The sequence below is a fragment of the Eretmochelys imbricata genome, chromosome 11, assembly GCF_965152235.1.
Source record: "Eretmochelys imbricata isolate rEreImb1 chromosome 11, rEreImb1.hap1, whole genome shotgun sequence".
In the NCBI taxonomy this organism is placed as follows: Eukaryota; Metazoa; Chordata; order Testudines; family Cheloniidae; genus Eretmochelys; species Eretmochelys imbricata.
In genome coordinates this window covers 51,198,272-51,225,098 of record NC_135582.1, presented here as the reverse complement: position 1 = coordinate 51,225,098, position 26,827 = coordinate 51,198,272, and the positions used below count along the sequence as shown (strand labels likewise).

The following is a 26,827-nucleotide window of genomic DNA, read 5'->3' as shown; positions in this document are numbered from 1 at the left end:
TTTGGCAGGAAAGTATTAAACTCTTCAAGCTATGTGAGTTGGGAACTCCTAATTCCTAGAATCAAGGGAATAAGAAATAATAAATTATCATTAAACATTTCATTCTGACACAGACTGTTGTGACGATGGCTCAATAATGAAAACATGACACACCAACATGGTTTATACCAGTCTAAATACGCTAATGTTTCAAAATGAACTAATGTGGCCTGTCATGGGAAGTCCTCAACATGTCTCAGGAGTAGCTTAGTATCTCGCTGGATCCAATCTTTTGTGCAAGACATTAGTTTCATTTTGATTAAAACCAGAACTACATGACCAAAAAATACAATACCACAAGCTAATCATAAATCATTTCATTAATAACAACTCCTCTTTCATATGGGTCTAAAAATTCTTTAAGCATATTTTTGTCTTCTCTATATAATGGAATCCTTTTTGAAACTATGATTTTACTGTAGTTTTATTAAATTTTAACGGACATTCCTATTTTTTAAAAGCAAACTAGAGGCTATTTTTCTGAATAAGAATAAACTCAGTATCTATGTATTTCATGGAATTCAGATTCAGAACATAGTCAATGCTATGTATTGGAAGTGATGTTGAAAGGGAGGTTTTAATCTACTGAGGATTGTTTCTACACAGAGCCTTTTCATTAATCTATGGTTTTCTTTCTTTCTTTCTTTCTTTTGCAGGGGAGGGGAGGAGTTCTAAAAATTTTCAATTGTATCCATAAGTTTTCTCATCTGGATAGTATGTCCTCAAACAAATTTAAATGGAGGTAGTTCATGTAGAGCTACTATAGGATTGGGCCATTAAAAACTATATAAAATCATACATACTAGATAGCCTCCAAAACAGTTTGAAGATCTTTGTGTAACTCTGACAATAGCTGTGATTCAGAAGCTTATGTACATGGAAGAATTGGTTATGATTTTGAAAGTAGAAGGCAGCTTGGGTGAAAGTGATTGTGAAATGGTAGAGTTCATGATTTTAAGGAACGGTAGGAGGGAGAACAGCAAAATAAAGACAATGGATTTCAAGAAGGCAGACTTAAGCAAACTCAGGGAGAAAAAAAACAATAACAGAAAATGTGGAAATGGCAGAAGTGCTTAATGACTTCTTTGTTTCAGTTTTCACCAAGAAGGCTGGTGGCAATTGGAGGTCTAACATAGTGAATGCCAGGGAAAATGATGTAGGATCAGAGGCTAAAATAGGGAAAGAAAAAGTTAAAAATTACTTAGATAAGTTAGATGTCTTCAAGTCACCAGGGCCTGATGAAATTCATCCTAGAATACTCAAGGAGCTGACTGAGGAGATATCGGAGCCATTAGCAATTATCTTTGAAAATTGATGGAAGACAGGACACATTCCAGAAGACTGGAAAAGGGGAAATATAGTGCCAATCTATAAAAAGGGAAATAAGGACAACCCGGGGATGTTACAGACCAGTCAGCTTAACTTCTGTACCTGGAAAGATAATGGAGCAAATAATAAAGCAATCAATTTTCAAACATCTAGAAGATAATAAGGTGATAAATAACAGTCAGCATGGATTTGCCAAGAACGAATTGTGCCAAACCAACCTGATAGCTTTCTTTCATAGGGTAACAAGCCTTGTGGATAGGGGGAAGCAGTAGACGTGGTATATCTTGACTTTAGTAAAGCCTTTGATACTGTCTCACATGACCTTCTCATAAACAAACCAGGGAAATGCAACCTAGATGGAGCTACTATAAAATGGGTGCAAAACTGGTTGGAAAACTGTTCCCAGAGAGTAGTTATCAGCAGTTCACAGTCATGCTGGAAGGGCATAATGAGTGGCGTCCCACAGGGATCAGTTCTGTGTCTGGTTCTGTTCGATATTTTCATCAATGATTTAGATAATGGCATAGAGAGTACACTTATAATGTTTGCGGATGATAACAAGCAGGGAGGGGTTTCAAGTGTTTTGAAGTATAGGATTATAATTCAAAATGATCTGGACAAACTGGAGAAATGATCTGAAGCAAACAGGATGAAATTCAGTAAGGACAAATACAAAGTAATATACTTAGGAAGGAACAATCAGTTGCACACATACAAAATGGGAAATGATTGCCTAGGAAGGAATACTGCGTAAAGGGATCTGGGGGTCATAATGGACCACAAGCTAAATATGAATAATAAAAAAAAAAGAAAATATCATTCTGGGATGTATTAGCAGGAGTGTTGTAAGCAAGACTTGAGAAATAATTCTTCCCGTCTACTCTGCACTGATTAGGCCTCAACTGAAGTATTGTGTCCAGTTCTGGGCGCCACATTTCAGGAAAGATATGGACAAATTGGACGAAGTCCAGAGAAGAGCAACAAAAGTGATTAAAGGTCTAGAAAACATGATCTTTGAGGGAAGATTGAAAAAATTGGGTTTGTTTAGTCTGGAAAAGAGAAGACTGAGAGAAGATATAACAATTTTCAAGTATATAAAAGGTTGTTATAAGGAGGAGGAAGAAAAATTGTTCTTCTTAACCTCTGAGGATAGGACAAAAAGTAATGGGCTTAAATTGCAGCAAGGGAGGTTTAGATTGGACATTAGGAAAAATTCCTAACTGTCAGGGTGGTTAAGCACTGGAATAAATTGCCTAGGGAGGTTGTGGAATCTCCATCACTGGAGACTTTTAAGAGCAGGTTAGACAAACACCTGTCAGGAATGGTCTAGGTAATACTTAGTCCTGCCATGAGTGTAGAGGACTGGACTAGATGACCTCTCGAGGTCCCTTCTAGTCCTATGATTCTATGATATCATGTAGTTGCTTACCAATGCACCAGCTAATTATGGAAAGCATTTTACTCAAATCATGCACAGAAATCTTACTATAAATATATATCTGTAATCTTTAGTGTTTGATCTTGCACAAGTATTTGCCTAGGACAGGGATGCATGCAAGCAGATCCATTTGGAGATTTTAGCCCTTTGCTAGTACATTCCCCTACACTGTAAGAAACCTCCTTTTTTTCCATCTGATTTCTCCCTGGAACCAACAAAAGGGCTTGATCTTGTAGTCCAATATACAAAATTCCCACTGAATGCACTGAGGGTTACATAATAATATAGTTGAGGCCTAACAGTGAGCCAGCTTGATTATAGAGGGGATCACTTGATGGTGTTTTAAGGATGGAGAGAATTAGAAACTCTAAAATGTCTTTTTAAAAAAATCAACTTTTCTGTGCCTGGGCATTGTCTTGAGAGACTTCTGTACTAGAGCCTGGTCTGCACTTGAGGGGGGGGATCGATCTAAGTTATGCAACTTCAGCTACGTGAATAACATAGCTGAAGTTGATTTACTTAGACCTACTCACCGCGGTGTCTTCACTGTGGTGAGTCGACTGCTGCCGCTCCCCTGTCGACTCTGCCTGCGTCTCTCACGGCGGCGGAGTACAGGAATCGACGGGAGAGCGCTCGGGAGTCGATTTATCGCATCAACCCCCACTGGATCGATTGCTGCCTGGCTGCATCTTTCTGTGCATTTTAACATAGTATGTCTAACAACACACAGTTTATCACAGTATTATCTGAAAATTGTGTGAATTGGGTACAAAACTGTACATTTCATACATTACTCCTGATTAAAAAAGGTCAAACTTGTGTTAACGTAATAAATTCAAAAGCAGCCATGCTGTAACGTTTCTGTTTGGGAACATGAATCGATACAGTGGAGATCATCTTTTTAGAGTGAGTCTCCCTGTGAGTTGATGTCTAAGTGAAAACCTAATAGCACCTGCATTATTTGGGCAGAGTGAAAACGATTGTTAAGAATTTCATTCCAACACATCTCAGTGAGGCTACTAATTGCTCTTAGAAATGCTTTTCCAAGAAAAACCTAGGTGTCAAATGTTGATATTCAATTATTCTCTTTCTCTCTCTTTCTCTTTTTCTTTTTTTTTTTAAGGCCACCATCTCTTCAGCCTTTACTCTGGAAAATTCCCATTGACCTTGGGGCAGGGGTAGTCAATAATTTTTTGTCAAGGTCCAAATTTCTTGATCAAGGTATAGTAAAGACCCAGATTCCAGAGAAAATAATAACATAAATAATAAAAATAATGAAAATAATAAGTAAATAAAAAGATTTCAGGGTCCATTCAAAAGTGGCCCGTGGTCTGCCAATTGGCTACCCCTGCTTAGGGCTTCTCTTCACATGCAGCAGAGCAGCTGTGCTGCTATAGAGCTTTAGGCCAGGTCTATGCTACAAACCTATATCAGTATAATTACGTCGCTCAAGGGTGTGAAAAATTCACCTCTCCCGTTGGTGCAGGACCGTCTTCACTTAAGCGCTGCAGCTGGGCCAATGCAGCATTTCAAGTGTGCCTGCCCTTAGAGAAGATGCCACTATGCGAAGGGGAGTTTCTCCCATTGGTGTAGTTAATCCACCTCTCCTGTTGCCATAGCACTGTCTACACCAGGGGTTAGGGCAGTATAACTATGTTGCTTGGGGAAGAGGGGCGATTTTTCACACCTGAGTTACATAGTTATATCAATATAAGTCTGTAGTGTAGACCAGGTCTTAGTAAGGATTCTAGGATTTGTTAGTTCCGTTCATTCCTCCTGAAGTGCTGCACAGGCTGAAAATGACTGGAATTCAACCAAGTGCTAAGCTGAGAGCACCAGTCACCCGTTTCTTTGATTGTTCGGTGCCACTTCCAGGAAAACTGATGCAGCAGGGCATTTTCACTTTCAACCTCAGATTAGATGTGATTCTCAGAAATGAGCCTTAAGTCTAAACAAGTTTTTGGTTGTCTTGCACTGACAGGCAACAGGATTTTTTATATCCCGATTAGAATGGTTATGTGGTTAGCTGAAACTAAATAAAACTGTTGATAAATAATTTAGAATTAATAAGGTCCAAACAATTTGCTGAATGCAGGTATTATGCTACTATTGGGAGTTATCTTTCCTAGCAAGACAGTCTCTGAAACATTTGGGCAGAAGAGTAGAAGATCTGGTGGTATATACACAATACAAAAGTATTTACATAGTAGTGAGGTTAGTAAAAGTCACAGCTTTTGACATGCTGTAAATGTCCACTGTCATTTATTTAGCTATATATAATACAATATAATATGCATCGGTTTTATCTATATTTATAAAAATGCTTCCCTACCTTTAGTTTTCTAACAGCATCTCTCACAACTTCTGTACCTTTGGGCTGCTCCACTTCTGTACTGCCAAGAAACTGAAAACATTGTAATTTGTGAGAAAAATGTGACATGCTGAAAGGCACAATTTACTGATTAACTTTGTAAATAATATTTTGGAAATACAATTCTTTCAGCACTTGATTTTGTTGTCTAATGGTGGATCTTTATATATTTATTTTTAATCAAAGGAAATGAAGGCAATAGAAATTAAACTCCTAATTAGAGTGAAAACATCAAAGTTCTTTGAAGCAGTCTTTAAAACCCATTTTACTTAGTTTGATCTCACAGAAGTCCTTGGATTTCTGGTCAAGTTACTTTCCCTCTGTAGAATATAATTTTATTCTTTTCCTCCTGGCATTGTCATAATGGAAATGTCATGACTGTTGGGAAAGAATGGAACAGTGCAAGTATTTTAGAAGCACCAGTGAAATAAGATGTTTCCAAGATGTAAATTCAGCTACCAGTTTGAACTAGGTTGCTTCACAAGCATGGTAAAGGATAATTAGAAGACTGATTCCGCTCTCATTGTGGAATACATTGACTTCAGTGGAATAGCTTCTGACTTACACTGGCAAAAGTAACACTGAAACAATTTACACAATAATAGAATATCAGAAATTTAGCTCTATATTTTGATAAAATCTTGTTTTAACAAAAACAAGTATGCACATAAAAATGTGCAGTGAGGGCCAATTATTTCAAGACACCTCTCCTAGCTTTGAGATTTGAAGGTCAAAAGCACCTTTCTTAAGATATTTGCATGCTCAATTGCTTGGATTCCAAAACTTTGCATGTGTAAGGTGCAGTGGAGGTGCTCAGATTGTGTTTGTGGGCTTAAATCAAGTAATTATGTACCTATCTATCTGATTTCTACATAAAATTACACGGTTTTTTTTCACCCATGTCTGAGGGTTTGCATATGCACAATTCTGTCAGAAAAGAAGAACACAAAAACTTAAGACAATGATTTAGACATGTAAGTTTTGAGGACTCTGGAAAATTTAAGAATAGTAATCAGAGAAATATATATACACACATACTCTAAATATGAATAAAAAGCAGGGTTCTTCATGCAATATTTGATTTTCATTCATCTGTACCAACATACATAATGCACAAAGAGGTGCATGAATTGTGAATTTAAAGTGACTTCAAAGCAATTCACAAGCTGCTCATGTTACAGCAGTTTTCCAATATTCTTCTAATTCCCTAAGGTGCTTGATAAGAATTTCATTAAATTTCTTGCTACAGTACAGCTACTGTACTCAGAGCAATGTACTTTGTGATCATTTTGAAGAAACTACAGTGCACCTATATAAAAGTTTACCTACTCCATCGATAGATCTTATAATAAACAACACAGTCTCACTAAAAATCTGTTCCTATTACCTGAGTAGAATATGCCATCTTGAGTACAACAGCGTGTACATAAAAATAGCATGCACGTTTTTCATCAACACTCAACATTACTGTAATACCCGACTTGGGAGAGAGAGGTTTTGCCACATCAAAAGGTTTACACAGTGGTTTTTTTTTTATTTTTATGAATTGTTGACATACTCAGTGCATCTCCTGAGGTCTTAAAATAGAGGGAAGGTTCTTCCCTGGATAAATGACACTCAGGGAATAATTTTAAAGAGTTCACATGAGGGAGAGGTATATGTCTTTTCTCTCCTCTCTCTGTTGATATCCCTCCATCCCAAATATAGCCAGGTGCCCCAGTGGCAATTCTCTTTCCCTGCCCCAAAGTAAATGCACGTGTTCAGCAAAGTGTGCACCCCAGTGCCCTATCCTGCCTCTGGCTCAGTCAACTCCCCAGCAGCTCTCTTGTTTAGGGAACTAAAACTGGCTCAGGCTTCCAGCAGCTGTACCATCAGAGAAGGAGACTGAAGACTGTCCAGTAACTCTAGTTCCATAGGCCCATGTGAAGGCGGGGAATGAAGATCTTTCTATAACCCCCTCAACTCCTCCTCCTCTGAGCTTTGAGCCCTGGACTGTAAAGAGGCTCTCTCAGTCCATATCCTTTCCCCCTTTTCTTTTAGATGAGGAGGTAATATATTGGGCACAAAAGTGATGGAGTGGACATGTCTGTCTATGGGTGGACAAGAACAATTCTCTGATGCTGTATGTGAGAGAGATAGAAAGAAGGGGACAGGGTGGATAGGTATGTGTGAGGAGGTGGGAGCTAGAGCACCGGAATATGCCCAAAGATGAGGGCAGGAGTGAGGAGTGGATGGGTAAAAGGGCAGAAGCATGAGTGTGGATAGGTAAGAATGAAAGGGGAATATGGATATGTATATACATGAGAATAGATTGCAAGGAGTGATTGGGGTGGGGTGTGTTCATGTGGGTATTTGAGCATGTGGGCGGTACTGAGTGTAATATATGTGATGGGGTGTTGGGGCAGGATTCTTGAGTGAGCCTCAGAAGTGAGGGTTGTGTGTGTGGAGGTGGCATGAATAAATGGGTGTGCAGGCCTGGGCACAAGAGAACTTCTCCCACGGGTGCCTCTTAATACTTTTATGTGGTTGCACCTAACATGTCCACAAGAGTTATCAGGGTAAGGAGCCCACCATCTCTCAATACAGGTTTGAAGGCAAACAAAATTACTATCAAATTAGTCTCTTGTTGAGCCTACATTTGACACTCGCTACGGCAGTAAAAATCCATGTTATCGGTCCTGTTGATTTACATGGATTTCAAACAACAGCTTGTACATGGAGATCCACAATGAATATTACCCAAAGTAGAAATAAACCTTTTTAAATTTTAATACTTCTCAGGTATATTCCTGACTAAGCACTTGGGGGTGGGGAGCAAAGGGATGGGGCCAGACATCTAAAATAGAAAGATAAAGTATTGCAAGCATAGGATTACATGATTACGTGACAAACTCATTCAAAAACTATGTAAATGTAGATTACGCAAAATCTTCCAAAAACAAATCAACAATGAAGGCCATGCATTTCCCATAAATTATATGGAAATATTTTGTCATTTACATCAACATTTATGGAAGAGAAATTAACTAATCAGAATTCTTCCAATCATTTGCAATGCAGTGCCTCATGGATTAATATTAGTTTTGACATCTAGCATCACTATAACAGGTTTTATTAAACTCAACAATTTTACACTACATGTGGAATCAAAGATTATACATAATAAAGTATGCAGAATAGGAAAAGATAGTGGGAAACATTTTATTCTAAAAACATAATGAAGGTTTGTAGCATAAATGTCAATATTACTCATACAATATCTGAGTCCATGGGCTAATGTCATTATTTAAGTTGTCCGTATCTGAAATTTGTTTATGGCATCCACTGACTGCAGCTGTTTTATTCAGGTATGTTCTTATTTTTGTAATAACGTTAGTAATTGACTATTATATGTTTATCATGTCTCATCCATGACCTTTGTAAATTAACTGTCTCCTTTGGTCTTCGGGTAAGTCATAAGTGTAAAGCTACAAACTTTGTACAGGTTAACAATGAACAAAACCATATTTTATGCGTTGGAGTATCTATATTATAATTAAAGCTGATCAACCTGCAAAAAATTATATATTTTTGATTTTTTTCCTCATTAAAACTGAATTTTCAACTGAAAACCTTGTCAAAAATTCAAAATTCAGAAAATGTTGATTAGTTAATTCTAATTTAAAAACCACCTGACTCTATAGCCATTTAAATGTGCATATAGCTCGTCTACGTAACTATATATTTCCTATCACTGTTGCCCACATCCTCTCTTTTCAATTGCTTCCTTCTGTTTATTTTGCCCAATTGTTGAGCCTTGTCAAATAATAGGTGCCAATCCTGCAAACATGTACATGCATGTTTAATTTCAAGACCATCAGGAGTCCTATTCGTTTCAGTGGGACCACTCATGATATGTAAGTGTTTGCAGGTTCAGGGCTTTCGATCGTAACTCTTCAGGACAGAGATTAGTGTTTGTGCAAGCCCTAGAACAATGGGTCCCCAGTCACCATTAGCATCTCTGGGCACCACTGAAATAAACAAATGAAATAAAATAATAAAATATAATAAAATAAATAGTTAATAATATGAACAATTCTAGTCATTGAGTTAATACTTCTGATACAGTTAGTACAATGTTCCAGAGTAACAGCCGTGTTAGTCTGTATTCGCAAAAAGAAAAGAAGTACTTGTGGCACCTTAGAGACTAACCAATTTATTTGAGCACAAGCTTTTGTGAGCTCCAGCTCACTTCATCGGATGCATACTGTGGAAAGTGTAGAAGATCTTTTTATATTCACACAAAGCATGAAAAAATACCTTTTCCCACCCCGCTCTCCTGCTGGTAATAGCTTATCTAAAGTGACCACTCTCCTTACAATGTGTATGATAATCAAGGTGGGCCATTTCCAGCACAAATCCAGGTTTTCTCACCCCCCGCCCCCACAAACCCACTCTCCTTCTGGTAATCCAATTTATTTGAGCATAAGCTTTCGTGAGCTACAGCTCACTTCATCTGATGCATACTGTGGAAAGTGTAGAAGATCTTTTTATATACACACAAAGCATGAAAAAATACCTTCTCCCATCAATTTATTTGAGCATAAGCTTTCGTGAGCTACAGCTCACTTCATTGGATGCATACTGTGGAAAGTGTAGAAGATCTTTTTATATACACACAAAGCATGAAGGGGAAATGAAAAAAAATCAACATCTCTTCATGATATATGTAAAGTTTTTCTCTTTTAAGACTTTATCCTTTATGCAGTGTACAGTCAATATATTAATGCCTTGAGATTGTTCACTTACTCACTTTACAGCATGGATTGACTTTGGAGAAAATACATATATGTATTTGATTACATTTCCTAATTATACTTGATATTTGCAACTGATAAAATAGTTATTCATGTAACAGATTTATCCTTCTGGTTTTTTTAAACATTCCAAACAAAAAGGCACACAGTATAATACTTATGTGACTATATTTATCTTTGTCAGATATTTCAAGTGCAAGTCTAGAACTAAAGCAAACATTTAGTAATGCTGTGTAAAGTTTTCATTTGTATATTTTACGAAGCTGGATTTTCAAAACTGATGAATTTTAACACTTTGTACAAATATATATTAAACTGTTGTAAAGTTGATTTATTTTTATACAAAATAGTATATATTTTAATTGTTGTTTGCCTTTCTTCCAAACATTTATTTTCTCCACAGATTAATCAAAAGCTGTGCTTTTAACCATGGGACTCATTCTGATCTCACTTGCACCTGTATCTATCAGGAATCCTGTCAATGAATCCTCTGAGACAGGTCAAGTCAGACTCCATAATACAGACTTTTATATTTAAAACATATTGGACACGGTCTTACTCTCTTTGACATTTTATAATATTGTTTATTATTTTGCTACTGTTAGTTACTAATTTATTTTACAGGCACTATTGACCCATTATTATATCACAGATACTGCATTTTATTGATATACAACGTTGTATTGAACTCACCAGAGATTACCCTTCTGGATATTATGTGTGTTGTGGTAGCAGCTCGGTGCCTCAGTTAGGGACCAGGGCCCCATTTGGGCCAGACATAAACACACAGCAGAAAGACAGTCCCTGCCCCAAAGAGTTTACAGTCAAAGGTTAGAAGGAGCAAATTTACCTGCCCTGCCCTCAGCAAGGTAACAAACCTGGCCCACCACCCAACAAGAGAAACACGGCCCAGAGGGCTGTGTCAGGCAAGGAGCAAGAAAACAGCCCCCTCCCCTCAGGGTGGGAATCATGTGTCCTCCAGCACTTTGAAGACAGCTACAGCTGAGACTGTTGCTTTCAATTCAGCATAAGCAAGGTTAGGGCCAACCCAAGTCCCACTGAAGCTACTGGGAGCCCTTTGTAATTGTACCTTGGCTGAAGCCCAGCTGCATTTTTATTTGTTTCCATAAAAAGAGGCCTCTCTTAACATTTGCTTTTTTGTTGTGTAAATGAAACACACCCAAGCCTGTTTAAACGCTGTCTAAACTCGGACTCCTTTTTACCTGACCAGCTTATCATGCTTGAGCATGCTAAGTAGTTACCTATTCATAAAAAAATAATGATGCCTAGAGCTCCTACTATATTTTGTCCATTGTCCACAACGGCTAATGTCACTAATCTCCTCCTCTACTGAGGTAATACTTCCCCTCCCCTGACACTATATTTTAGATTTAATTATATACTCTACTTCTTTAAAACATTTTTACACTGAAAAACTATCTTTCAGAATGAAGAAAAAGAAGATTTCAAAATATAAGATCCAGAAAAACAAGTTTCAATAATTAACTACTGATCACTTTAAAAAGATGATGGTACATTAATGATAAATCTGACTGGTAGACTAGTTTTAGATGCATTTTAGGATATTAAAGCTTTAAATTCCACTCTCCCAGTAGAGAGCAGTGCAGGATATTTTACTGATGTAATAATAAGATCTGTTTTCTTTTGTTACCGCAGTCCTAGTTTAAAACCCCCCAAGCTTTTAATCTTTCTGAATTAGAATTTCCTTGTGGCTTTGAAATCACTGAATGTTAAAAGTTCTCATTTATCTGAATTTAAAGGCAGCAATAGAAAAAATAAAGTACCCACCAAATTCATACCATTAACAAAGAAAGGCAGAAAGCAATGTAAATTTCACTAGAAACCTGCTGCCAAAATCTGATAAATTAACTCTTTAAAAAGTAGAAGTTGGAAAGATGTGGATTTACTGTTGAAAGTAAGACTAAATATACCCAAATCTCACAACACTACGGTAATGAAGGTATGTAATGAAACAAAACAATAACGGGGGGACAAAAATGGAGTGCTTCAGAAGGTAAGAGTTGCAAATGAAACCAAATTCAGTTGTTCTGAATTCATGCTGAAAATAGTTAGATGAATATATTTCTAACTTACTAATCATTACTCAAGGTATGAGCTATGTTAGTGTAGACTTGGGGGTGGGGTGTCTTGTCTTCCAGTCTGAGATATGGATGCATTATTTAAAAATACTTTTGGCTCTTGTGCCATTCCCCCTCATGATTCTCTGACAATCAGTTCCAGCTGAGATAGGCTTCTGATCTCCCTCTTAGCTAAAACCTTTGTCAGAGTGTGCGTGTGCATAGGGGAGTCCTAGGAGGGCCACACCTTGGAAAATAATTAACAGGCAAGACTTTTCTCTAAGTTCTCTAAGACTTTTCTCTAAGACTTTTCTCCCGTTAGTACGGGCGCTGTTAATGTGGACACAGGGCCTGTATAGCAGTGTCCTTCCCAGGATGTGAATAAATATTGGAAAAAAATAGTCTGAATAAATATTAATTCCCCAGAAAGGAACCTGATTTGGGGCCAGGGGTCTCTGATTGGAAGCACATTTAAGAAACTGCTCAATACTGCATGGACACTACTGGATTCCCTGAAAGGCACTGAGAGCAGTGGCTTGCAGTCTCTGGCAACTGATTGAAAACCCTCTGAGCTTATCTTCTAAGGCTGTGGGAATAGGGACCTTCTTTGCTGTTCTACGAGATTTGCATAATAAATCAAATACAGTCCAGACTTAGTAATAGGCTGCAAAGGTGTTCTTTTTTAGTAAACGGAAAGGATGGTAAACATCCTATTCTAGTCAGGAGAACCCAGACTGCAGAACGATTCTGAGGAGATGATGAAGCCATGAATCTCAAATTAGAAGAAATAGGGCTATAAATTAGATTTTTAGTTACTTAACAAGAAAAAGAATTGTCTTGTTCATTGAGAATGTTGAAGATATGGCAAATGTGGCAAATTCTAAATTAATCCAAGGGAATATAAACTGGTTTAATTTAATTTTAATTATAAAAATAATTAATTTAATTAGGGGTCTAGAGGTGTTGTAATGATTTAGGTAGATCTACACAAGCTGCAATCACTCTTCCAATTTTAGTACAGCGATTCCCTGAGCCAGCTTGCTTGAGTACTGGTAGTAGCAAAGTTGTGGCAGCATGGACTTCAGAGTGGACTAACCGAGGAAGCACCCATGCTTGTACAGCCTATGCTGAAGCTCGTGTTTCTGCAACTTCACTGCAATTTATACTCAGGCTTTGTGCTGAAATCCAGGTTTGTGCTGGAAATGGCCTAACCTGATGATCACTTTAGATAAGCTATTACCAGCAGGACAGTGGGGTGGGAGGAGGTATTGTTTCATATTCTCTGTGTATATATAAAGTCTGCTGCAGTTTCCACGGTATGCATCCGATGAAGTGAGCTGTAGCTCACGAAAGTTCATGCTCAAATAAATTGGTTAGTCTCTAAGGTGCCACAAGTACTCCTTTTCTTTTTGTGAATACCGACTAACACGGCTGTTACTCTGAAATCTCCCTACAATGTGCATGATAATCAAGGTGGGCCATTTCCAGCACAAATCCAGGTTTTCTCACCCCCCCACCCCCATACACACACAAACTCACTCTCCTGCTGGTAACAGCTCATCCAAAGTGACCACTCTCCTGTTATTACCAGCAGGAGAGTGGGGTGGGAGGAGGTATTGTTTCATGGTCTCTGTGTATATAATCTCTTCTGCAGTTTCCACAGTATGCATCCGATGAAGTGAGCTGTAGCTCACGAAAGCTCATGCTCAAATAAATTGGTTAGTCTCTAAGGTGCCACAAGTACTCCTTTTCTTTTTGGGAAAAGAAGTGTAGATTACAAATTTGCATGTTGCTAAGTGGATATGGGGGTAAGGGAGGCTGAGTGTAACTGAATCTAATTTGGTGCAGTTTAAAAGCCAAGGAGACCAGAAGAATGTATGAATTATACCATCTTAGATTCCCTTTGATTTATCACTGAATTTGACCCACTGTTGCTGGGCACACCTCCAAGCTTGAAAGAGAGAAAAAGGTCAAGAATCTAGATTCTAGAGTATAAATCTGTATTAGCTGACCCAGCTCATCTGTAAGCAGAATTTGTCTCCAAAATTAACCAAAACTTTGTAAGTAATCAAAACTCATGTTCTCAGGTTTATCAGAGAAAGAACACTGCAGGGATCTGTAAGAAAAGCAATTAACATGATGTATTAAAAAAAATCAGATAATGGGGTAGCCATCAGACTGTAAATAAGAGTAAGAATAACAAATCCCCAAGAAATTATAACATTAAAAGATACTGCCCACATCTCTACAAGGAAGATAAGAGCAGATTAGAGAAAGAGAGGGAAGCATTACTTCCTGCAAAGGACAAAGCTTATCTTGACAGAACTCTCACTACAGAAGATATTGGTAATTAAAAACAAAACAAAACATATACTACAGTGTTATAGATTTGAACAGCATTTTACAGGCATGTTTTTAAAGAGTTGGCATTTAAGGTCAGAAGGGACCACCAGATCACGTAGTCTAATCTTCTATACATCACAGGCCACAAAACACCATCCAGCTGCCCCCACACCAAGCCAACAACCAGAATTACATCAAAGTATTACAGCTCTCAGGAGACTAAACTATTATGTGCCACAGGCAGCAAACAAAAGGGACAGAGGGGCACCAATGTCCAAGACCCCTCCAATGGCAGTGACATGGAATTAATTTAGTAAGAAGTAACCAGATGATCATGCCCTGAAGATCTTACACTCCAAACCTGAATCCTGAAAACCTATAGAGCCAGATTTTGACTCAGACCATGAGTCTGTGAAAGGCAGAAAAAACAGTATCCCTTTCAACTTGTGAGGGCTACCTGGATCTTAGCTATAGGCATGAAAGAATAAGCAGGGTTACATGCAAACTCACTTTTTTCCCAGAACAAGAGGACGGGGAATGGGTGGATCGCTCCTGTTGTCTTTCCAGCCACGGGTAGCAATGTACTGCTGGTGTAGGCAACCAATACAATGCTACTTCCCAGGAGCAAGGAGGGGAGGAAAAGTGGCTCAGAGTGTTTCTCTTGGGCACAGTCTTAGCCTACGTGAATCAAGGATTGCAGGATCAGGCAGTAGGGTCATAGGCTCTATAGCAGGTGTTCCCAAACTTGGTTCACGGCTTGTTCAGGGTAAGCCCCTGCTGGGCCGCGAGACGCTTTGTTTACCTGAGCGTCCACAGGTACGGCTGTTCACAGCTCCCAGTGGCCGCGGTTCGCCTTTCCTGACCAATGGGAACTGTGGGAAGCAGTGGCCTAGCCCACGCCTCTTCCCACAGCTCCCATACAAATAATAAGGGGGAGGCAAGTATGAGGAAGATACATGTTTTCACAGTACAAGATAAGAGATACTGCTGTGACATGCACATCAATTTGTTGGCTGTTTTTTTCTGAATTATTGACATGTAAACTGACCAGAGCAGATATGTAAACATGACAGCTTCAGAGTTGGTGACAGGCATGAAAGGGAAAAATGATTAGGAGGGAGAGAGAATTCTCACCTGATGGTATCAATTTATTTCTTGAAAATAATGTCTTCTTATACATTCTTGGTTATAGGTAGTGTCTTAAACTCTGAAAGTCCAAAGTTCTGAGTTACTACTCTCTCTTCACATGATTCATTACCCCTCACAGTCAAGAAAACTTTGCTTTTGGATGTAGGGAAAACAGAAACCATAACAAAAAATTATCAGTGTCAAAAAAGACAAAGCTCCCAAGCTCAATCCTTTGGATTTTTATTTGGACATAAATTATTTTTTTTTCATTTCTGGCTGTTACACAAGGGAGCAAACTTTTTCCTTGCATGAGTGCACACCATTTCCATGCACTTCACTGGGGGCTCTGTGTGTGTAGTCAGGGCACTGTCCCCAAGTGACTACAGTTCCTACACTCCCTATTCCAAATCTATCAAGTTCACTACTAACCTGACAGACATCTAATTGCCTTCGGACAGATGCCACCAAGCTAACCTGTCCTGTTTTTACATTATTATTTATCCTCCCTGTAGAGCCCTTTGCAGTATTTCAGTGATGACTGACATAAGATTTAGGATAACTAACAACAAGTAATAACTTACAAAATAAACACAATATTGATGCTACTGTAATCTGGCCTGATGGTATTCCAAAGGCTTGTCTACATGGAGACTCAGGCTATGAGTATGTGTGCCAGCATAGATGAGTATGAGACCATGTATATGCTTCCTGTTGCTGTTCCAAATGTCCACACTACACTGTGCTGGATATGGGTGTAATGTGGTGTACACGTGTATACCCGTGTCCACACTGCTGCTATTTCATAATGTTAGCGCTACTATTTTGGGCATTATCCCAGGGCTCTGTGAGGACAGAAAGACACTCTAGGAATCACTTTGATGTGTATTGTTGTTACTGTCATAGAATCATAGAACTGGAAGGGATCTCAAGAGGTCATCTAGTCCAGTCCCCTGCACTCATGACAGGACTAATTATCTAGACCATTCCTGACAGGTGTTTGTCTAACCTGCTCTTAAAAGTCTCCAGTGATGGAGATTCCACAACCTCCCTAGGCAATTTATTCCAGTGCTTAACCACCCTGACAGTTAGGAAATTTTTCCTAATGTCCAATCTAAACCTCCCTTGCTGCAATTTAAGCTCATTGCTTCTTGTCCTATCCTCAGAGGTTAAGAAGAACAATTTTTCTTCCTCCTCCTTGTAACAAACTTTTATATACTTGAAAACTGTTATCATGTCCCCTCTCAGTCTTCTCTTTTCCAGACTAAACAAACCCAATTTTTTCAATCTCCCTTCATAGGTCATGTTCTAGACCTTTAATCTTTTTTGTTGCTCTTCTCAGGACTCTCTCCAATTTGTCCATATCCTTCCTGAAATGTGGTGCCCAGAACTGGACAGAATACTCCAGTTGAGGCTTAATCAGAGCAGAATAGAGCGGAAGAATTACTTCTGAGAATTACTGTCTCGCTTACAAAACTCCTGCTAATACATCTCAGAATGATGTTTGCTTTTTTTGCAACAGCATTACACTGTTGACTCAGATTTAGCTTGTGATCCATTATGACCCCAGATCCCTTTCCGCAGTATTCCTTCCTAGGCAGTCATTTCCCATTTTCTGTGTGTGCAACTGACTGTTCCTTCCTAAATGGAGTACTTTGCATTTGTCCTTAATGAATTTCAACTTATTTACTTCAGATCATTTCTCCAGTTTGTTCAGATTGTTTTAATTTTAATCCTATCCTCCAAAGCACTTGCAACCCCTCCCAGATTGGTATCGTCTGCAAACTTTATAAGTGCACACTGTATGCCATTATCTAAATCACTGAGGAAGATGTTGAACAGAACCAGACCCAGAACTGATCTCTTTGGGACCCCACTCATTATGCCCTTACAGCATGACTGTGAACCACTGACAACTACTCTCTGGGAATGGTTTCCAACCAGTTATTTACCCACCTTATAGTAGCTCCATCTAGATTGCATTTCCCTAGTTTATTTATGAGAAATCATGCAAGACAGTATCAAAAGCTTTACTAAAGTCAAGATATACCACGTCTACCACTTTCCCCCCAATCCACAAGGCTTGTTACCCTGTGAAAGAAAGCTATCAGGTTGGTCTGACACAATTTGTTTTTGACAAATCCATGCTGACTGTTACTTATCACCTTATTATCTTCTAGATGTTTGCAAACTGATTGCTTAATTATTTGCTCCATTATCTTTCCAGGTACAGAAGTTAGGCTGACTGGTCTGTAATTCCCTGGGTTGTTCTTATTTCCCTTTTTATAGACTGGCACAGTATTTTCCCTTTTCCAGTCTTCTAGAATCTCTCCTGTCTTCCATGACTTCTCTAAGATAATCACAAATGGCTCAGATATCTCCTCAGTCAGGCCCTGGTGTATTTCATCAGGCCCTGGTGACTTGAAGACATCTAATTTGTCCAAGTAATTTTTAACTTGTTCTTTCTCTATTTTAGCCTCTTCTGATCCAATCGCATTTTCACTGGCATTCAATACGTTAGATGTCCAATCACCATCAACCTTCTTGGTGAAAACCAAAACAAAGAAGTCATTAAGCACCTCTGCCATTTCCACATTTTCTGTTATTTCCCCTGTCTTCTCATTGAGTAATAGGCCTACCCTGTTCTTGGTCTTCCTCTTTCTTCTAGTATATTTGTAGAACTTTTCTTGTTCCCCTTTAAAAAGAAAAGGAGTACTTGTGGCACCTTAGAGACTAACAAATTTATTAGAGCATAAGCTTTTGTGAGCTACAGCTCAGTTCATTGGATGCATACAGTGGAAAATATAGTGGAGAGGTTTTATATACACAGAGAACATGAAACAATGGGTGTTACCATACAGCCTGTACCAACAGTGATCAGGAAAGGTGAGCTATTACCAGCAGGAGAGCGGGGGGAGAGGGGAATCTTTTGTAGTGATAATCAAGGTGGGCCATTTCCAGCAGTTGACAAGGACAGTAGGAGGGGAAATAGTTTTACTTTGTGTAATGACACATCCACTCCCAGTTTTTATTCAAGCCTAAGTTAATTGTATCCAGTTTGCAAATTAATTCCAACTCAGCTGTCTCTCGTTGGAGTCTGTTTTTGAAGTTTTTTTGTTGAAGAATTGCCACTTTTAGGTCTGTAATCGAGTGACCAAAGAGATTGAAGTGTTCTCCGACTGGTTTTTGAATGTTATAATTCTTAACATCTGATTTGTGTCCATTTATTCTTTTACGTAGAGACTGTCCAGTTTGGCTAATGTACATGGCAGAGGGGCATTGCTGGCACATGATGGCATATATCACATTGGTAGATGCGCAGGTGAACGAGTCTCTGATACTGTGGCTGATGTGATTAGGCCCTATGATGGTGTCCCCTGAATAGATATGTGGACACAGTTGGCAACGGGCTTTGTTGGAAGGATAGGTTCCTGGGTTAGTGTTTTTGTTGTGTGGTGTGTGGTTGCTGGTAAGTATTTGCTTCAGGTTGGGGGGCTGTCTATAAGCAAGGACTGGTCTAGTTTGATCTTGTTTTGTTCCTTGGCCTTTCAAATTTTGTCCCTACATACTTTTGTTATGTTTATATTCATCCTTTGTAATCTGACCTAGTTTTCACTTTTTGTAGGACTCCTTTTTGATTTTTAGATCATTGAAGATCTGTTGGTTAAACCAGGGTGGTCTCTTGCCATACTTACTATCTTTCCTACGCAGTGGGTTAGTTTGACCGTGCCCTTAATAATGTCTCTTTGAGAAACTGTGAACTGTCGTCTATTGTTTTTCCCCTTAGACTTGCTTCCCAAAGGAACTTACCTACCAGCTCCGTGAGTTTGCTTCAGTCTGCCTTCTTGAACTCCATTGTCTTTATTTTGCTGTTCTCCCTCCTACCATTCCTGAGAATCATGAACTCTATCATTTCATGATCACTTTCACCCAAGCTGCCTTCCACTTTCAAATTTTCAACCAGTTCTTCCCTATTTGTCAAAATCAAATCTAGAACAGTCTCTCTCCTGGTAGCTGTCTCCACCTTCTGAAATAAAAAAAAATGTCTCCAATACATTCCAAGAACTTGTTGGATAATCTGTGCCCTGCTGTGTTATTTTCCCAACAGATGTCTGGGTAGTTGAAATCCCCCATCACCACCAAGTCCTGTGCTTTGGATGATTTTGTTAGCTGTTTTTAAAAAAGCCTCATCCAGCTCTTCTTCCTGGCTAGGTGGTCTGTAGTAGACCTGTACCATTACATCACCCTTTTTTTTACCCCTTTTATCCTTACCCAGAGACTTTCAAGAAGTCTGTCTCCTATTTCCATCTCAATCTCAGTCCACGTGTATACATTTTCAATATATAAAGCAACACCTCCTCCCTTTTTTTCTCTGCCAGTCCTTCCTGTCCCCCGCCTTCACATATTTGCTAATGGAAGTTCCTGATCATGTTTCCCCTACTGTTACTTCCTGCAAACTGGATGGAAGACATGAAGCACTGGGATGATGAGGCAGTTCTGGTTCTGCTCCTTACTGTGGGACAGATGGTTATGCAGTGGAAGGTGATCATCAGGAACCCTGGATAGAATTTAGACAGAACTTTCTGATACACTGAAGACAGATGACTTTGAAGGTCAATGACCATTCATTCATTCACATACAGTGAATGCCAGTATTTCCATGGTATACCTATGGGTGGACTGTCACTTCTGGTGCAGAAGAACCGGCATGGTGTGGTAGGATCACATCACTTTGGAAACCTGGGACAACCAGCACTTCAGAATGAGGAAACAGACCTTCATGGAGCTGTGTGAGGAGCTTGCACCAAACCTCCAATGGCAGATACAGGGAAGCCATACTGCTTCAGAAGTGGGTTTCTCTTGCCTTGTAGAATCTGGCAACACAAGACAGCTACAGGTCCATTGCAAACTACTTTGGAGATGGAAAGTCCACTGTCAGGTAGTTGTTGTGCAGGTTTGTGCTCTACACACAGGTGTTTGCCATACTGTTGCAATTAACACTGTGCTCTACCCACAGGTGTTTGCCATAAGAGAAGTTCCAGAAATAATAGGTGGATTTCAGAGAATGCAGTTTCTGAACTATGCAGGGGCCATCAATGGCAGCCATATCTTAATACTTTGTCCAGCACAAGAGGCAAGTGAATATATGAACTGAAAAGTTACCGTGCACTCATTCTGCAAAGCTTAGTGGATCACAGAGGCATGAATACAAATGTGGGAAACTCTCATGATGCCAACAGGATTGTACTTGAAGGAGGAAGAAGGGGCTGATATTCCCCAGAACTGATATTGTTCTGGATGGTGTTTTTGTGCCAACTGTTATTTTGGGTGACCCTACCTACCCACTCCTAACTTGGTTCATGAAACCATACCTCAACATCAGCTACCCTGGAAAAAGGGAATTCAGTTACAAGCTCAGTAGCAGCAGGATGGTCATGGAGTGCACATTTAGTAGGCTGAAGACTCAGTGGTGGTGTATATGCACCTGTCTGGATGCCAATGTGGCACATACCATTCATATAATAGTCCCCCACTATGCACTCCATAACATTTGTGAGGGTAAAAAGCAGTTCTTCCATCCTGAGTGGGCTCAGGACAAATCTGGTTTGCAAACTGTACAGGCAGCTGGATCCCACCCACGTGCATGCTGGTCGTGGTTCCCACTGGGCAAGGGAAATCAGGGATACCATATGTACACACATGTAGGCACAGCAGGAAGGCAGAGGATGACATCTGCCTGTGCTCATGGACACCTTCACATCCTGTACAGCTGCTGGAAGAGATACATGAGGGAACACTGTCACAAAACTTGTGGGCTATGTAGCTTTGTGAGTGTTTTGTTCCCCTGCAACTGAAGATCATTCACCATTCATTCCTGTGACATTACACTCGGTTATCACCTGAGGGGTGGATTTGTGCTGTGGAGGGGGTGGCAAAGTTGTAATGCTGTCATCTTGCAATGTTTTTGTCTTCACTATTTGTACTTGTTTAGAAACCTCTGTTATTGGGGGCTCTCAATCTCTCTTAACGACAGATGAGGATTTGCTTGTGCGGGGAAGAAGGTGTTACACAGCCAGTCACCATTCATTGTCAGCAGAGCTAATTGTATTTAAAAGCTGTATAGAGCACTAATCCCTACTACAACTGCAGGGCAAGTTGGGGTGTAACTCTACAGTGCATTAGCCTGCCATGCACTGAGTTGCCATGTGCACCCTGCTGTGCAGAAAGTCAAAGTGCACTAGGGAGCTTTTAGCATGGGATAGCAGGGTCCACACAGAAACTTAGTATTCAGCAGGCTGGTGTGCTGTACATTCACACTCTGGCTTGCCACGCACTAAGTCTCAGTGTGGACAAGCCCTTAGTCTCTACATCTGGTTCCTATCTCTCTGAGGAAGTGCAAGAGAGTCATCAGGAAGGACAGCACTGCATAGTGTCCTGTAGAAATACGTGCAGTGTTACCAACTCTTGTAATTTTATTACAAGTGCCATGATATTTGTGGTTTTCTTAAAGCCCTGACTTTCTGGAGTCCTACACAGCTTTCATAAAAAAGAAAAAAATTCTAGGCTTCATAGCTGTGGGAAAAAGCTAAAAAATGTGAACCCTAAATGCTGAAAAAACAAATGAAGAAAACTAAAAATGCATATTTTAAAATTATCATTATTTTTAAGCCAATCTTGTAATATTTTGATCCTTGACCTATGACTTTTGAACACCTGGGGTTGACAATACTGTGTGTGGCAACTTTACACATACTGCTGAAATGTAACCCTTTCTAGCACATCCCTACCTAAATGATTTGGTGAGCAGATCCAGGAACTCAAAGCCTACAGTGACATTTCTCATGCAAATAGCTCCATATTCATGATACATATTGTGTACAGTAGAACCTCAGAGTTACGAACACCAGAGTTACGAACTGACCAGTCAACCACACATCTCATTTGGAACCAGAGGTACACAATCAGGCAGCAGCAGAGACAAAAGAAAAAAAAAGGCAAATACTGTGTTAAATGTAAATTACTAAAAAGAATAAATGGGAAGTTAAAAAAGATTCAACAAGCTAAGGCAATTTTTTTCGGTGCTTGTTTCATTTAAATTAAGATGGTTAAAAACAAAATTTTTCTTCTGCATAGTAAAGTTTCAAAGCTGTATTTAGTCAATGTTCAGTTGTAAACTTTTGAAAGAACCACCATAACACTTTGCTCAGAGTTACGAACATTTCAGAGTTATGAACAACCTCCATTCCTGAGGTGTTCGTAACTCTGAGGTTCTACTGTAGTGTGAGTAAATCTGAACCACTGTATGTATGCATACTGAAGGTGGGCTAATTTTCAAACTTGGGCACCTACTTTAGGAAGACAGATTCCACATATGGGTGCTCAAGTTGACATTTAAGCATCCACTCATTTTAGACCTGCAAAATATGATTTGAATGCCTAAATTCAGAAAATTTGATTCTATACCTAGATTGTTTCTTGTCCACAAAACTTCCTAAGCTAACTGTTACCAGTTGAAGTTATTTTTATCTTTTGGCTCAAAGAATTTGTGTTCACTTAAAAAAATAGCAGAGTTCTTGAACTTTAATAAATATATTTATTTTTAAGGTATCATGATTCAGGAATCTCTTGTCCAATTCTCCTCTTTGGCCATATATATACACTTCATAGATCAGTGAATATACAGTAGACCTTTGTCTATTGATCTGAGAAGTAATTTCACATACAATGGAAACTCAGCAACAACCTTAATCATGGACCATCAAGCACAACACATAATTAGACAATAGACAAAGTAGTCCATTATGCTTAATTTCTTACAGCGGGAATTAGATTCTTCTCAGGCAATATCAGTTGCTAGGTATAAATGAGATCACCAGAGCCATGTAATCAGTACTTACCAAACCACTATTTTCTACCAGGATGCTCTCTCATATTCAAATTTTTCAAATATGAGTAAGTTGTCATGTTATTTGACATTCCATTTTGAAAAGTAAATGCCAATAAATTCTGTACTCTTGTAAGTTAATCATATGACACAACTTCAATAATTATAACTCTCAGAATTCTTACATGCCACCCAAATGACCTGAGCAAGGTAGTTTAAAGGCAAACAGACTCAGCAGCTAAGGAGAATTATTTGCATTTGACATACCTATAAACCTGTGAAATTCTCTTTGCAGAAACTGAACAAATGGGTGGAGAGATTAGCTTTTCCTCTACCTCCATCTCTTCAGATTCTCTTTGGATACGTTTGTAAATCCATTGACAATAGAGTTATCAGTAATGTTTCCACTTAACCACTGAAGTGTGAAAAAATGTTTTCATTGTTACTTACTGCATGAGGCCACTAGACTACACAAGTTTAGGTTATGGCTCATTTCCTATAGTTTTCCTGCAATGCTAATACAAAATAGAAAAATGAGCCACCATAATGCTGCAGTTAACTGAACAGCAGCATTGTGATATCAAATATTTTCAAGGTAAATTTCCTCAGGTTATTGTGGCACACTGTAAGTAACCCTGAGTACATGCTTTCACTAAAAAACTGATTTCCAGAGCTGCTCAGCATTGCTGAGAATGAAACCATCAGTTTTTAGGATGTTATAGATCGAGCTTGATATCTGTCTATTAAGATTCCTATATGGCCATATTATTTGAATGCCTCATGCGAGCTATCCCCAACCCTCCTAAGAGACTTCTGCGTTGCCACATCCATCAAAGAATCGGCTCCATTGTATATAAATGCTAACACGGCTGGATAATGCGTGGCCATGTTGAAGAGGCCCTTTCATATTGAGAAATGTTAAGAATCTATCCTACAAAAGCACACTCAAAAGTATATTTAAGAATAGTTTTTCAATTGTGCTAATTAATACATTGATAAGGCAAGATTTCTTTTCCCCTTTAATGTCAATTTTCCACTCCCTTTATCCTTCACTGAAGCTGTAATGTTGAACTTGCGATGGAACAGTCTTTTCCATAGCAATAGACAACAACTACATAAACACAGAAATATGAATTCCCTGTGGAATCAAGTAGAAGCACAAGTCATATTTAGGAAGAAAATTCTCATTTAAACACAAATATCTTCAGTAATAGGAACATAGAAATCTACTGTCCTTTGCTTTTTGGTTTAAATGGCCATTTTTTTTTTCAAATTTGCTCAAGCCTGGAAGTCCCTATTTTAAGAATGCCTTGTCTGCTCTACAGCAGCGTTTATAAAAGTTTTGGCTGCTATTGTGAGTTCAAGTTTTATCCGTGTACCACAGATTTAAAAATATATTCTGGTTTTCATTTTGGTGTCATGGAAATATGTGGTTTTCAAACGGAAACAAAAACATACATCAGCAAACTCAATGAACATTGTGGAGAAAAAGTTAGATAAGATGAAAAGAAACATAAGAATGTTCATAGCAGTTAATTTAATCTACTCATGTTCAGAAGTTTAGTAGTGCTTTTCATAACCTTTTTTATAAACTGAAAATTTAGGACACTATCTGAACATTAGCTGTTAAACAATTTGTAGAATCATTGTGGCATATCATATGGTCTTTAAATTATATTACTACTACTATGGAATGTAAACTGATGGTTATTTATATGCTGAGAAGCTGAGGCATTTGGGAAACTGAGAAGCTGAGGCATTTGGCAGATTCAAAGAAGGAAGGAGCTGGCTACCAAAGAAACAGAGAGTAAAAATCAGAAAGGAGGTCTGGCAAATCATAATCACCAGAGACAAGAGGACAAGGCAGCATTCTACAGGGCTGTGGCAGATGAGGAAGGACAGGGTTTGACCACCAGAAAAAAAGAGGACCAGGAGGAATTTCACAGAGCTAGAAGTTTTCAATCATTACCATGGCCTCAGCATGGAAACTGTGGATTATATTTCTGAAGATCCAGCTGGTCAAATGGAATGGAGAGGTATATAGAGGACACCACATAAAAGCCCAACCCATAAGAAAATCAAGCTCACCCACGAAGAGATTTCCAACCACCAAAGGAAGACAGAAGATCCTTTTGAACATTCTATTCTAAGAAGAATGGAAAGAACATTCTACAATGGACAGGATACTAAAAGATGGTGGCAACCTCTGAGATGTGAGTCTAAGATTCCATAGACTTCTGAATTTGTTGGGCAAAGATCCACTGGCGATGGTGTATATCAGCACTAATGACATTGCTTTGTGGGATAGCTCACAGGTTATAGATGACTTCAGAGAATTCAGAAGAGCGCTGAAGGAGAAGAATGTCCAAGTGATCTTCCTGGAGATCTTTCCTGATTCAGATAACTTGCATTCAAGAGCTTTAGAAGAGCTGGCTGTGGAGCTCTGAGGACCATTAATATTGATTTTCAGTAAGTCTTGGAACAATGGGGAAGTTCCCAAGAACTGGAAGAAAGCTAGGGTAAATGGGATGACTCCAGTAATTACATGCCTATCAGGCTGACATCGATCGAGGACAAAATAATGGAATGGCTGGTATAGGATTTGATTAATAAAGAATGAAAGGAATGTAATTTGATTAATGCAAATCAATATGGTTTTATAGAAAATACATCTTGTTAAACTAATTTGATATCAGATTTGGTTGATAGTGTTGATGTAATATTTTATAAAAGTGATTCTGCTTCTCAATAAATGGTTTATTTTCAGGTATTAGAGAGGTAAAATTAATTTAGTCTAAGTCATTACAGTGGGGACTCACATTTTTAATTAAATGTGAAATAAGGAAGAGGCTTACTATTGTAAAATGCTTTATATAATAAATGCTGTCTTTCAAATGAAAACATTCTAGAAAAGACATAGAGAGGATTGGTCTTGTGCTGAATACACTGGACTGGGACTCTAGAGAGCTGGGTTAAATTGTGAGCTCTGCAACCAACTTTCTCCATGACCTTGGGCAAGTTATTGCCTGAATTCATCACCTGTAAAATTCAGGACAATAATACTTCCCGGTCCCCACACTTTGTCTTGTTACTTATATAATGAATTCTTGAAGGCAATGACTGAGTCTCATTATGTTTATTATTAGTTCTATTATTTGTATTATGTTAGCACCTAGATTTTCAGCCCAGTTGTGGCAGGCACTGTTCAAATACAAAAGAGAAAGATGGTCCCAACCCCAAATAGCTTACAATCTAAGTAAGCTTTTATAATTGCAATAAATTACTTATAGTGCCCAACACAATGGGGTTTTGATCTCATTTAATGGCTGGTGCTAAAATAGAAACAACAACATCGGGCCACATTCCTGGCCCATGTGTGGCCCATCTGTGCTGTTCCAACAG

At 38.8% G+C, this 26,827-nt stretch overlaps 1 protein-coding gene across 1 annotated transcript in view; it reads right to left on the bottom strand.

Annotated features, from left to right (window-relative positions):
* GULP1 (GULP PTB domain containing engulfment adaptor 1) overlaps positions 1 to 26,827 on the bottom strand; it is a 111,949-nt gene that overhangs the window by 63,044 nt on the left and 22,078 nt on the right. Inside the window, exon 3 of the mRNA XM_077830399.1 lies at positions 5,139 to 5,210. Coding sequence (XP_077686525.1) covers positions 5,139 to 5,210 — 72 coding nt within the window. The remainder of the gene's footprint in view (positions 1 to 5,138; positions 5,211 to 26,827) is intronic.